The sequence below is a fragment of the Balaenoptera physalus genome (assembly GCF_965194825.1).
Source record: "Balaenoptera physalus genome assembly, chromosome: 5".
Taxonomy (NCBI): Eukaryota; Metazoa; Chordata; class Mammalia; order Artiodactyla; family Balaenopteridae; genus Balaenoptera; species Balaenoptera physalus.
The window spans coordinates 74,895,958-74,911,320 of record NC_138884.1 but is presented as its reverse complement, the minus strand read 5'-3'; the positions used below and the strand labels follow the sequence as shown (position 1 = coordinate 74,911,320).

General features: G+C 36.3%; 2 protein-coding genes across 4 annotated transcripts in view; one reads left to right on the top strand and one right to left on the bottom strand.

Annotated features, from left to right (window-relative positions):
* Positions 1–15,357, top strand: part of EXOC1L (exocyst complex component 1 like) — a 34,209-nt gene extending 18,852 nt beyond the window's left edge. For both annotated transcript variants that reach the window (XM_082464496.1, XM_082464497.1), the window contains exon 3: positions 1,281–15,357. In XM_082464496.1, coding sequence (XP_082320622.1) covers positions 1,281–1,547 — 267 coding nt within the window. In that variant the 3' untranslated portion in view covers positions 1,548–15,357. The remainder of the gene's footprint in view (positions 1–1,280) is intronic.
* The window catches only part of LOC309662086 (uncharacterized protein), a gene marked incomplete at its 5' end in the record, with an annotated part of 75,636 nt that overhangs the window by 47,203 nt on the left and 13,070 nt on the right, over positions 1–15,363 (bottom strand). The gene's annotated exons all lie outside the window — the stretch shown is intronic.

Genomic DNA, 15,363 nt, shown 5'->3' with positions numbered 1-15,363 from the left:
TGTTTTTTAAAAGTTTTAATAGTGTAAAGCAAGGTGATATTAACACCAGTATCACAATCTTTGGGGACAGATTTGGGAAAAGGAACTATCATTCATTAAGCTCCATACTAGTATCACAGTTTAAATGATTAATCTCATGCAAACTTCATAGCAACCCTATCTAAAAAGTGAAGGCCAAATATAATAAGTGCCCTGCCCATGGTTACATCAGAGTCAAAACAGTTGGCTAACTCCAAAACCCTTGTTCTTTTTCCTGTCTCCTCTAAGAATTTTCCTATTTGAAAAAGAAATTGCAAATACATAAGTTCTTATATACAAACTTTACACACTGCATGGTAACAAGTCATTAATACTTTTGTTTGGTCTGGTTTCTCTCTCTGCCTCTTTATCATTTAGGGCAATGTTTACCTCCACTTCTCTTTTTATAGGATGACTTCAGATCAGTTCAACACACATTTGTTGAGAACTTAGTAGTTGCTGTGGATACACAAAAGATAAATGACTGAAAACCTCTGCCCTCAAAGAGAGTTAGGAGTTAGGCAGATAATGAATGCTAAAGCATTTTGTAAACTGAAAAGCACTTTATAAATGCAAGGCATAGTTGTTACTGCTATTAGTAACAGTAGCAATGATTATTATTTTAACATGTAGGACCTAGATCAGGTTTGATGCCTACATTGCCCTGAAACATCTCCACTAGAAGTATACAGCCTAGAGCAATCCAGTGAGTCAGTCTTTAGTAAATTGTCAGTTTCAGTCAAATGATTTAACGATCCTTGCTATTAACTTTAAAAGTAATTCCTTGCTATTAACTTCAAAGCCAGCAAGTTGGTGATCTGTTGTATGCCAAAGGCTGATTAGCCATTCTGTATTTCCCCCTTCTACCATTGAAATAGCACAACGGACGACCTCCTAGTAGAGAAAAGGAGAAACCTTTTCTCTCCTGTGGAAATCTATAATTGGGTTTTTTCTTTTCTTCCATCCCCATCCATCCTCTCAAATTCACTATCCTGGGAAGACTTGGTAACTGCACATTTTGACACATATTTATTCGCATAATTGAAAAATCACAGATGCTTCAAAAATAATCTTTCTTATTGTTGTTCTTTTTAGAAGCAACATGTTTGAAACAGGTAGTTTTGGAAAGCTCATTTGTAGATTTTGGGAAAACGTTTGATACTGATACTTTACAATCAATACAACAATCAATATGAGAGAATCCAGGAAGTCTAGCTACTTTCCTGGCTACAAACAAAATCATGTCTCTCTTTTTCTTCTAGGACAATCCATTTTTTGATCTGCACTTCAAGAAAGTGTACAGTTTGGAAGCATATAGTTGTGCTTCCAAATATGCCTTTGTTCGAACTGTAAACAAGCTGAATCATGCATACCTTAAGAAGGACTTACGGATCGTGAACTTTGATTCTACTTACCTTAATGATGATTCCATTTGGTCCTCCAACAACAAGGATTGCTTGGTCCTTATGAGAATATGCTTTTATGCTTTCAATCTAGTGTGCTTGTCCCTGTGTCCCTTGCCACTCTGAATATGTATACCATGTTCCTTCATCAGTGTTCTATGAAAATGGTTCCCTAAGTAAATATTGATACTCATGATTTTGTTTTTTCCCTTTATCAGTGACTACTATTTATATGAAAATAAACTGACGCTTTGTGAATTGCAGTGAAATGTGTTTCGATGCATTCATTCAACATTCTGGACTTTTGCCTATGTGTTCTTTGGTAACTTTGGAAGGAGTTGGATGGTTTTGCCTAAACTAGTATTCTACTAAGGGGTATCAAAAATTATCTTGAAAGGCCTAAATAAGTGGAAATATGTCCTGTTTTCACAGACAGGAAGATTTAATATTGTCAAGATGTCAGTACTACCCAAAGTGATCTGCAGATCAATATAATCCCTATCAAAATTCCAATGGCTTTTTTTGTAGGAATGGAAAAGTCAATAGTCAAATTCATATGGAGCTGCAAGGGACCCCACATAGACAAACGATCTTGAAAAAGAAGTACAAAGTTGGAGGACTCACACCTCCCAATTTCAAAACTTACTACAAAGGTATAGTGATCAAAGCAGTATAGTACTGGCATAAAGATAGACATACAGACGAATGGAATAGAATTGAGAGTTCAGAAATAAACTCATACATCTATGGTCAACTGATTTTTGGAAAGGATGCCAAGTTCATTCAAAGGAGAAAAAATAATCTCTTCAACAGATAGTGTTGGGACAACTGGATATCTACATGCAAAAGAAAGAAATTGAACCCCTTTCTTACAGCATACACAAATATCCTTAAAATGGATTAAAGATGTGAATGTAAAACCTGAGAGCATTAAAGTCCTAGAAGAAAACATAGGGGTAAATCTTCAGGACCTTAGATTTGGCAATGGATTTTTATGACATCAAAAGGAAGAGCAACAAAAGAAAAATTAGATAAATTGGACTTGAACAGAGTTACTTTTGCATCAAAGAACATTATCAAGAAAGTGAAAAACAAACCTACAGAATGAAAGAAAACATTTGCAAATTGTATATCTGACAAGGGTTTAATGTAAAAAACTCCTACACTCAGTAACAAAAAGACAAACACCTAATTCAAAGATAGACAAGAAACTTGAATAGACATCTCTGCAAAGTATACAATAAACACAAGAAAAGAAACTCAGGAGCATTAGTCATTAGGGAAATGCAAATCAAAATCAAAATGTATCCCCCTTCACACCTACCAGGATGGCTATTTTTTAAAAACACAGAAAACAAGAAGTGTTGGCAAAGATGTGGAGAAATTGAAACCCTCATACATTGCTTATGGGAATGTAAAATGGTATAGCCATGGTGGAAAACAGTTTGACTTGTCCTCAAAAAGCTAAACACAGAATTACCAAACAACCCAGCAATTTCACTCCTAGGTATATAACCAGAGGAATTGAAAGCAAGGAGTTGAATAGATGTTTGTACACCAATATTCATTGCAGCATTATTCCCAGCAGCCGAAAGATGGAAACAATGCAAGTGTCCATCAACAGATGAATGGATATACAAAATGTGATATATCCATACAGTGGAATATTATTCTGCCATAAAAAGCAATGAAATTCTGATACATGCTACAACATGGATGAACATTGAAAATACGTGAAGTAAAATAAACCAGATACAAAAGGACAAATATTGTACGCTTTCACTTATATGAAATATATAGACTAGGCAAAATCAGAGACAGAAAGTAGATTAGCCATTACCAGGGGCTGGGAGGAAGAAAAAATGGGGAGTTATTACTGAATGGTTATAGAGTTTCTGTTTGGGGTGATGAAAAAGTTTTGGAAATAGATGGTGGTGATGGTTGCACAACACTGTGAATGTAATTAATGCTGCTGAATTATACATTTTTAAATGGTTAAAATGGCAAATTTAATGTTATATATATTATACCATAATTTTTTAAAATAATGTAATATGTTAAAAATAATTGAATTGTACACTTTAAATTGGTGAATTGCATGGTGTGTGAATTATACATCAATAAAAATATTAAAAAGAAAAAAAGGACTACTTTAAATCTACTAGAAGAAAATATGGGTGAATTTTTTTATAAACTGAGAGTGGAGAAAACTCCTAGCTGTCACTCAAATCTAGAAACAATGAAGAAAAACGATTAATTTAACTACATCAATATAAGAAGCCTTTGCATGAAAAGAAAAACTATATTCAATCAAACGACAAATGACAAACTGGAAAAAGTGCAAGTTATGTAGCAATACACTTATATCTTTCATATACAGATTGCTTCTAAAATTGAAGAGTTAAAAAAACTAACTGCAATTTGCTGAAAAATTAGTAAAAGATACATACATAAAAAGGAATTGCAAATGACACTTAAACATATGATAAGATGCTTAACCTTGCCCATAATAGGAGAAATACAAATTAAATATACAGTGTGATCCTGTTTCTCACCTCTCTATTGGAAAAAACTCAAAACTTTGACAATATTCAATTGGGAATGGGAAAACAGTTCCCCTCATTCACGGCTGTTGGAAATGCAAGAGAGTACAAATCTGATAGGAGAGGAATTTGAGAATATCTTGCAGAACTACGTATGCATTTACTCTTTGATATGGAAATTTTATTTTATTTCTATGACTCAAAGGTATCCCAAAGGTACTTTGGCAAAGATACAGAATGACAAATGCATAAGGCATGTGACATTGTGTGCAAGAGAGAAATATTTCAAATAGTCCGAATATCCATGTTTAGAGGAAGAGGCCTGATTGGAGGTCATTGGCATGGGGGAGGTGTTGGCAGGCTAACAAGAACCCGAGCATACTAGGTGATTGGTTAAAGGTATGTATATGGCTTTCTCTATAGTTGGTCCTAAGTCAGAAGTGGGGGCCAAAATTAGGGAAGCTGGGTTATTAATCAAGTCCTGGTCGTTTGGGGCCCATTACTACAGGGGCTATTATTAGGCTTTCTAGATTGATTGCTACAGATAGTAGTTTGACTTCCTGGACTGGTTACTGAACATACTAGTTTGGCTTCCTCAGCTGGTTGCTGCAGGTGGTGGGGCAGAGTTCTATTTTTATATATAATCTGGCCATTGTCCATTTGTATATTCAGAAATATCTTGTTTATGGTGGTGGTTACATGACTGTATACACTTGTCAAAATCCATCAAACCTAAAACCATATGCAGAAGCTTAATTGTTAGTAATATTGGTAGTGTTATTTTTACAGTATCATAGGAGTGTGAGTATTGTAAGATTAAACACATGTTATCACGTTAATGTCATTAGAAACCGAGATTTTAAGCTTAACAGAGGGAATATACAAGTAAAATTAAAGCCCAGTAACAGTAAATTTAACTGGAAATGGTAATATAAACTTACTAATATAAACTCCTCTTTTTTTAAAAAAAAAGCATGCATTTTCTAGATTTGTCTACTGAAACCATGAAGCAAAGACATCATGAGGCATGAGCATCTTAGCATGCAAGAGTGTTCTGCAAATACCATCTCCCACTGAAAAGACTGGAGACTATTTAAAGAAATTACTGATTCCAGGTCTGGGACAGAAAATGTACAAGATGAACATGGGACATCTTGAGGTACCAGGAAGAAAGGAAGCTATCAAAGTCAACTGGGGTCAGTCCAAGGACACAGGAGCCAACTTGAAGTAGCTCCCACTGGCCTAAGACGAGACAATTTGAGCATAACAGGAAAATGACTATACTAGAATGAAGCACAGCAGATATACTTAAGTTCATGAATTTACAATACTAACAAAAATATATCATTTGTTGTCATTGAAATATCTGAAAATAGACAAGTAAAGGATAGACTCAAGCACGTATCTTGCCGTTCCCGTAGGAACTGTATTTCAGGTGACACATGATAAGGGGAACTTTTAAAGAAGAATTCCAAATAGTGAGTGCTGTAGGAATGATAGAACTAGAAAATTACCATTTTTCAATCTCTAATGAAATAATGGATTTAGGCAAAAATTATCAATGAATGTTAAAAACCATTAGGTGAAAGGTTATGAGGAATTTTATAATGGAGGGAGCAGGCTGACTCTACCCGAACCCAATGAGCAATCTTAGTATCACCAAAAGTGGGTCAGCCAGCCTGAAGTGCTCATGATGCGATGTGGTAAGAAGTACATAAGCACCATCAATGAAGGAGTCCTATCTAAAAGATGAATGTGAATCTAATCAGTCTTCTAGGTTTAGTTACTGAGTTTTAAGAAATATGGGAAATGAAGGAATAAGCTAAATGGCATGCAAATACAGAATGTGAAATTCTGTAGTACCAATGACTCAGTTTCTCTACAAATCAATTTTTTTAAGTGTGTTGGGGGAAGGGGTAGGAAAACTGTTTATTATTATCTTATTTATTAATATAAAAGAGACAAGAAGTATAACATCCAAATATAGCATGTTGGAGGCTATCCAGGGACCTGGTGTGGACCCTGATTGGAATATCCCACGTATAAAAAGACTGAAACAGGGAAATTTGAATTTGGAGGGTATTAGATAGTAAGGAACAATGGTTAATTTTCTTAAATGTTACAAGGCTGTGATGAGTATGTTTTATAAAAGTCTTTATAAATTAGACAAGACAGTTAGATACTAGGATATTTACTGGTGATATGGCATGAAGTGGGGATTTATTGTCCAATGTTGCAGGAATTAAAAATGGAGAACAATGTAAAATAGGATTGTTATAGCCATTATTGAAACTGGGTGATGAATCCATTGGAGTTTATTATACCAGTCTCTCTACTTTTGTGTATGTTTTTAATTTTTCATAATAAGACATTTTTAAATACTTACATCTATCATTCTGAAGCAAAGGTTGAAGATCATTTTGAAATACCATTCTCTTATAAAAGGAGGCAGAGTTACTTGAGAATGGCTGGGGCAAGGAAAATACTAGATGAGCCCAGAACATCTAGGTGCCAGAGGATAAGAAAGTGCTCAAAAAAAAAAGAAAGAAAGAAAGAAAGAGGGCTTCCCTGGTGGCGCAGTGGTTGAGAATCTGCCTGCCAATGCAGATGACACGGGTTCGAGCCCTGGTCTGGGAAGATCCCACATGCCGCAGAGCAACTGGGCCCGTGAGCCACAACTACTGAGCCTGCATGTCTGGAGCCTTTGCTCCACAACAAGAAAGGCCGCAATAGTGAGAGGCCCGCGCACCGCGATGAAGAGTGGCCCCCGCTTGCCGCAACTAGAGAAAGCCCTCACAGAGAAACGAAGACCCAACACAGCCATAAAAAAAAAAATTAAAAAAAAATTCTTAAAAAATAAAAAGAAAGAAAGAAAGAAAAGAAAAAAAAAAGAATGAGAGCAAAAATACACAGGAGAGAACTTTAAATAGTTCCCAATGACCAGCACTGGAACAATTTGAACAACAAAACAAGAATAAAGTAAATATCTGAGTCCATACTGACAAAAATGAATGAATGAGGAAAGAAGGGATAATTCTTCCTTATGGTGTAATTCCAGATAAGAGAAGTAGAAGGAATGAGGAAAACTAGTAAGTGTAGAAAAATGAGAGAAATAGAGAGTCACCATCAAAACACCATAGTAATAATTGCTGCAGGTAAGATCAATAAATGTGTGTTAAATTAGTGAATGAAAGTTTAAGGAGAAATAGAACATTTTCATAGCCTCAAAGTATCCTTTTATTCAAGAAAGGCACATCACCTCTGTGCTATTCTTCCCCCAAATCCAAAACTTTGTCTAATTGTGAGAAAACATCAGACAAATCCAAATTGAGGGACATTCTGTAAGTTACTACTCTTGAAACATAACAAAATAGCTGTTGCAACAAAATGAAAAGGCAACCTAGTGAATGGTAGAAAACATTTGCAAATCTTAGATCTGATAAGGGGCTAATATCCAAAATACATAAAGAACTCATACACTTCAAGAGCAAAAAACTAAGCAATCCAATTAAAAAATGGGCAAAAGATCTGAATAGACATTTTTCCAAGGAAGACATTCAGATGGCCAACAGGCACATAAAAAGGTGCTCAACATCGTTAATCATCAGGGAAATGCAAATCAAAACCACAGTGAGATATCACCTCCCACCATTTAAAATGGCCACTACCAAAAAGACAAGAAATAGCAAGTGTTGGTGAGGATGTGGAGAAAAGGAAACTCTCATGCACTGTTGGTAGGAATGTAAATTGGTGCAAACAGTATGGAAGTTCCTCAAAAAACTAAAAATATAACTAACATATGATCCAGCAATTCCACTTCTGGGTATTTTTAAATACGCAGAAAATGAAAACACTAACTCGAAGAGATATATATACCCCATATGTTCACTGCAGCATTATTTATGATAGTCAAGATATGGAAACAACCATAGATAGACGAATGGATAAAGAAAATGTGACATACATGCACACATACCACACACACACACACACACACATACAGTGGAATATTATTCAGCCATAAAAAAGAGTGAAATCTAGCCATTTGCTACAACATGGATGGATCTCGAGGACATTATACTAAGTGAAATAGGTCAGACAGAGAAAGATAAATACCAGATGATCTCTCTTATATGTGGAATCTTAAAAAAAGGAAGAAAGAAAAAAGCTCATAGATACAGAGAACAGACTGGTGGTTGCCAGGGGCAGTGGTGGGAGAAATGGGTGAAGGCGGTCAAAGGTAAAAAGAAAAAATAATTACAATAAAGTAAATAAAAATGAAAAAACAATAAGGTCAGCTTTCTGAGCCAGGCAAAGGGAAGGAAAGTAAAGGAAACAAAAGTATAAGGTGTGTATATTTGTATAACTTCCTGACTTAATTGACTTTTTTCAATTATCTGGCCAGAGCTGTGAGGAAAGAATCTATTCCAGGCACCTCTCTCTCTACAAGATGGCTTGTAATGGCCATTTTCTCCTAGTGTCTTCACATGATCTTCCCTCTGTGCATGTATCTGTGTCCAAATTTCCTCTTTTTATGAGGAAGAGTCATATTGCAAAGAGTCATATTGCATTAGAGCCCACTTTAATGATCTCATTTTAATTACCTCTCTGAAGACCTTATGTCCAAGTAAGGTCATATTCTGAGATACTGGGGATTAGGACTTCAAAACATGAATTGGGGAAGGCGAGGAGTGGGGTGTAACAATTCAATCCATAACACTGAGAAACAGATTGGAGGACACCTAAGGGGACATGACAACTAAACGCAATGTGGGGTCCTGGATTGGAGCCTACAACAGAAAAAGGATATTGGTAGAGAAACTTTAGAAATCTGAATCAGATCTGTAATTTACTTAGTGATATTATACTAAAGTTAATTTCTTAGTTTTGATAATTTGACTATGGTTATGCAAGATGTTAGCTTTGGGGAAAGCTGGGCCAAGAGTGTATGGGAGCTCTCTCTACTATATTTGCAATTGCTCTGTAAGATTAAATTTTTTTAAAAAAATAAGACCTATTTGAGTTGATTTCTATGAAGCAGCTAAAAGATGAAGAAGGCCATCGTATACAGATAGTATCAAATTGTGGAAAAATGAGTTAGCTGCATCTCCCTCCCTGAAACCAAGTCGCTGCTTTATCTAGTTATGCTGAAAATGGGAAATGCCCTATAGTTAGGACAACAGGTAAAAATACCTTTTATCAAAGCAGGCAGTTCAAATGAGGATATGCTTGAAAAATCTCATATGTCCTATGCCAAGTCTCACTTTGCCCTCTCGAACTAATAAAAAACTATCCATATAGCTCACGTGTTTGCTTCTCAGGTAAAAAGTTCAGAATGTGGTCAACAAAAGTGACCACATCCCATATTGGAGTGATGTCTTTAAAGAGAGAATAAAGATAGAGTCTTATTTATGTTTGGATTGTACACTGGAGGCACTCAAGATATGTGTATTTGCTTTCTTGACATGTAAGCCTTGCAAAGGAAATCTGACTTTTTAGGTACTTACTGAAAATCGGATCACATTAGCATTATGTTATGCTTCTTCTCTCTCTTACCTTTGCCTTCTCTGTGTTCTTTTTTCCCACTACTCTTTTAAAGTTTAATTTACGTGCAAGCCAAAATGTCTTTAATTCTCTAGACTCTGTCGTATATTTTTTCTTTTACTCCTTTTTTACCTAAGCCACTGCAATCAGTTTGAAACTCCTAGTGCCTAGTAGCCAAGACTAGCAGGATCATCCATATAGTCATTCAGGTTGTACACCACACAAGAGGGTCATATCTAAAGGAGAATTATCCCTATCATTGACAAAAATTAATTGAGATGACATAGGCTCTAGGCATGCGGGCTTCAGTAGTTGTAGCATGCGGGCTCAGTAGTTGTGGCTCGTGGGCTCTAGGGCACAAGGGCTTCAGTAGTTGTGGTGCACAAGCTCGGTAGTTGTGGCTCGCGGGCTCTAGAGCGCAGGCTCAGTAGCTGTGGCACACAGGCCCAGTTGCTCCACAGCATGTGGGATCTTCCTGGACCAGGGCTCGAACCCGTGTCCCCTGCATTTGCAGACGGACTCTCAACCATTGTGCCACCGGGGAATTTGCAGGTGAAATCTACAATTTCAGGCCACTCTGTTGAGTTGTGGAATGGTTGGGGCAAGCTCCATCCTTCATAAACTCCCATCTGCACTCATAGAGAGTACCAGTGAACTGGCACACACTCTAGCAATTGTCCACACTCCCACTTGACTACATTCTGAGCATCTCTTTGTATCAGCTGGCTATTTTCACAATAATGCCATATAACAAGCAACTCTAAGTTGGAGTGGCTTATAAACAACAAGCATTTAGCTCTAGCTCATATATTTTTAGGTTTGCTGGAATATGGCTGATGTAGGCTAGGCTGGGCTAGACTGGGCTGCGTTGGGCACCAAGCTTCAGGTTGAATTCAGGTTTACTCCACATCTCTTTGTGGTATATAAATATATATATATATATATATATATATATATATATATATATATATATATATATATACACATACACACACACATACATATACAGTATATATGTGTACACATATATATATACAATAGAATATTAGCCATAAAACAGAATGAAATATTGCCATTTGCAGCAACATAAATGGACCTTGAGAATATTATACTAAGTAAAGTAAGTCAGACAGAGAAAGACAAACATTATATCATTTGTATGTGGAATCTAAAAAATAGTACAAATGAATCTATGTAATCAAAAATCAAAAACAGGCTCACAGACATAGGAAAGAAATTTATGGTTACCAAAGGGGAAAGGGAGCAGGGGAGGAATAAATTAGGAGTACAGGATTAACAGAAACAAACTACTATATATAAAATAAATAAGCAACAAGGATTTACTGCATAGCACAGGGAGCTATACTCAATATATTGTAATAAACTATAATGGAAAATTATATATATATCTGAAAAAAAGTACACTGCCTGCCCCAATAGAGGTCTTATAAATATAAATTTGTTTTGTTTTCTAAACAAAAGAGATTTTGTTTAGAAGACCAGATTTTTTTTTGTAACAGAGACCTACATTTTAAAGGCATTACTTTGATAGTTGCCATACTTCTCATTTGCAAATGGTACATTTTTTTTTTTATCCTTAAGCAAGTAGCAAATAAGTGTATGATCCTGAAAGTCCATTGACTTGTTACCCTGGAAGTCTGGTTGTGGGAGAAGATTGAAAACTTTCAATTTAGTGGTAAGTAGAGCCAAGTCCTGATAAAGGAGAACTGCTGGGACACTTTGGCTCCTTGTTTCCACGTTCTATAAGAGTAGCTTATTCATGAGCTGAGAGCAACCATTTTCACCTTTTAGGGGAAATTTGAGCCAAGAAATTATGAATTCATTACTTCCCTGATACTGTAGGGGTACTTAAAAAAAACAAATTTTTAAATCTTATCTAATATATTTTAATCATCTGAATCTCTATCCCAAAAATCCTATTTAAAGAAAACTTCACTACAAGTAGAATAGTGATTGTCAGGGACTGGGAGAGGGGAAATGAGGAGTTATTGTTTAATGAGTTTCAGTTTTGCAAGATGAAAAGAGTCATGGAGATGGATGGTGGTGATGGTTGCACAACAATATGAATGTACTTAATGCCACTGAACTGTACACTTAAAAATAGTTAAGATGGTACATTTTATGTTACATGTACTTTAACACAATTTTTAAGTTAAAAAAAATAATTGAAAATGTAAAGAAAATGAACAATCCACTGTGCTTTCAAATTTCCCACCCTTAAACAAATAACAAGACAACCTAAAAACCATAAACTATCCCCAAAATTAACATTGCTGAGAATGTTAAGCCAAATAGAAATACCTGTACTGTAATTCTCCACCAATGCAAATATTGACAAGCCCCATTTATGTTTCGTTGTCAAGAAAACATAAAATAAATTTTGTAGACACCCACAGCTTTCAGAAAGAAATCTTTTATTTCAACCATGCTGATGGAAATTGTTCCAGGTAAACTAACTTTTTAGTGATGGCTAGCTAGTCTTAATATCAAGTTTTTGTAAGTTGTTCTAACATAACCATTTCAGACTGAACAGCTTACAGCAGATCACTTTTATTGAATTTCTCCTAACAATCATGCTTTTCTGTTTCATGGTTTGACTATCCCTTTTTTGCTACCAACTTTAAATATTTTGCCTGAAGAGTCTGTGGAAAAATAGGTAACAAGCTTATTATAGAAGTCCCAGAGTTTATACACAATTCTAGGGAAAAAAACAGTCTTGGGGACTCTCGTAGAAAGCCCTTGACCCTCAAGGGCCTTCATTAATGGTAAAAATTAATGATCTACACTACCTGTCACTAAGTAACAATGGCAACAGCAAAACCTTATCTTTGTACAGTTTAAGTGCCACTTACCAGAAAGTTACTTACTGACTGCTGTTTAAACACTTATGACTTAGTATATGTGACAATATATCGTCCCACTGAATTTTATCCATACAAATGGTAAACAATTTAATAACTCTTTGGGACAAAGAAAGGATATAAGTTTAAAGCAGTTAGAATAGTCAACATTAAATCTGATTTTCTGTAAAAATGAACACAGTCAGGGACTTCCCTGGTGACCCAGTGGTTGGGAATTCGCCTGCCAATGCAGGGGACACAGGTTCGAGCCCTGATCTGGGAAGATCCCACATGCTGCAGAGCAACGAAGCCCGTGCACCACAACTACTGAGCCTGCACTCTAGAGCCCATAAGCCACAACTACTGAGCCCGAGCGCCTAGAGCCCGTGCTCCGCAGCAAGAGAAGCCACCGCAATGAGAAGCCCACACACCACAATGAAGAGTAGCCCCCGCTTGCTGCAACTAGAGAAAGCCTCCGCAGCACCGAAGACCCAGCGCAGCCAAAAATAAATAAATAAAAAATAAACAAATTTATTTTAAAAAATGAACACAGTCAAGCCATTAATATTTATCTTAATTTGCTTACACTTCTAGGGTGCAGGTCTAGGCTTGCCAACAGCATTGCTCCTGAATTCCCCAAGTACAAAAAGGAGAAAAAGATTGTGTCCAAGGCTTGACGTGAGTGTATTAAAGAAGTCACCCTGAGAATCATTAACCTCCACTTCAAGCCACAATATATGGTGTATCTTTGTCCATGGTAGTCAATTCCCAGAAGAGATTCCGAATTAGGTGAGAGATGATCTCTGCACTTCTGAGAGAATCTCTCCAAACGTAAATAGGGAGCTTAGCACTGTGCCTTTTATTATAATATCACCCTACAATATGTACATTGAATAAGGCAACTGCATTTAAAAAGCTTGGAGATGCAATGCGATTCTGCAAGCCAACCTCTGCCTTCCTTATAGTATTCGTATGCCTTATTGTATTACTTTTCTATGTTTTTCAGATGTGTATCTATATCTAGTTAATATCTATTTTTAGTATTTATTTAATTAATAGCAATACAGGTAATTACCATCCTCATTTAGTGTCTCCTGACTTCCTTCTATAAAGCTGCAAAGAAATGGAAAGTATTCTGTGGGGATATTTACATCTGTTTCTAATAAAACCAAAACAAACACTGATTGCTTTATGTGCATAATAGCAGAAGCTCTTCTCTCATCCAGTCACTGTTAAAGCCATTTATAATGAAAGAATCTGGAAAGTGGAGCACTGTAATCCTCCTTGTTCCAAAAAAATTTTCTTGGCGTTCTTTGTGTTGATACTAATGGTCTGACGTCTCTGAAAAATTGCTCTTCCTTCCTTAGACAGGAATGTGCATAATTGAGTTATAAGAAAACAATGCTAAGAAATAGAAAAGAGAAATACCAAAGTAATTGACATAATAAAAAGTTCCCAAAATTAGGGATAAGGAAAAAATGAGATTAAATAAACCCATATGATTTCTTCAAAATATAGAGATCCCTTGGCCTCACACTCAAATTAAAGTCATTTAGACTTAAATTAACGGCAGTTGGGACTGCAGTAAAAGTGGGCTATGCCTCAATCCACTTCCGTGAGATCTGCGGGGTTTTTCACCAAAGTCCTCAAAGCTAGTGGCGCTGCCCAGCTGTTGGTACTTCATCAGGCAGAGCTCTGTGTTCAGTAGGACACTTCTGTCCTTCTCCTTCAGGGCTTTCAAAATGAGGAAAAGGGACTCCCCCGTCCCTCCAAATGGGTGAAATGAGTGCAGGTTACTCTGAGGGCTCTGAGATCAAGTCTCCACAAGCTTCACACCTCTGCTTTATTGGTGCAGGTATCAAGAGTGATTTCCCTGAGGAAACAACTTCCTGCCAATATTGTTGGGTAATTTTGCCAATACGTTTTAAAATTTTTATTTTATTATTATATTTTTATACAACAGGTTCTTATTAGTTATCTATTTTATACATATTCGTGTGTATATGTCAATCCCAATCTCCCAAATCATCCCACCACCACCACCCACCCCGCTTTCCCCCCTTGGTGTCCATACATTTGTTCTCTACATCTGTGTCTCTATTTCTGCCCTGCAAACCAGTTCATCTGTAACATTTTTCTAGGTTCCATATATATGCATTAATATAGGATATTTGTTTTCCTCTGACTTACTTCACTCTGTATGACAGTCTCTAGGTCCATCCACGTCTCTACAAATGACCCAATTTCATTCCCTTTTATGGATGAGTAATATTTCATTCTATATATGTACCACATCTTCTTTATCCATTCATCTGTCGATGGACATTTAGGTTGCTTCCATGACCTGGTTATTGTAAATAGTGCTGCAATGAACACTGGGGTGCATGTCTCTTTTTGAATTATGGTTTTCTCTGGGTATATGCCCAGGAGTGGGATTGCTGGGTCATATGGTAATTCTATTATTAGTTTTTTAAGGAACCTCCATACTGTTCTCCATAGTGGCTGTATCAATTTACATTCCCACGAACAGCGCAAGAGGGTTCCCTTTTCTCCACACCCTCTCCAGCATTTGTTGTTTGTAGATTTTCTGACGATGCCCATTCTAACTGATGTGAGGTGATAACTCATTGTAGTTTTGATTTGCATTTCTCTAATGATTAGTGATGCTGAGCAGCTTTTCATGTGCTTCTTGGCCATCTGTTATGTCTTCTTTGGAGAAATGTCTATTTAGGTCTTCTGCCCATTTTTGGATGGGGTTGTTTGTTTTTTTAATATTGAGCTGCATGAGCTGTTTATCTATTTTGGAGATTAATCCTTTGTCCATTGATTCGTTTGCAAATATTTCCTCCCATTCTGAAGGTTGTCTTTTCATCTTGTTTATAGTTTCCTTTACTGTGCAAAAGCTTTGAAGTTTCATTAGGTCCCACTTGTTTATTTTTGTTTTTATTTCCATTACTCTAGGAGGTGGGTCAAAAAAGATCTTGCTGTGATTTA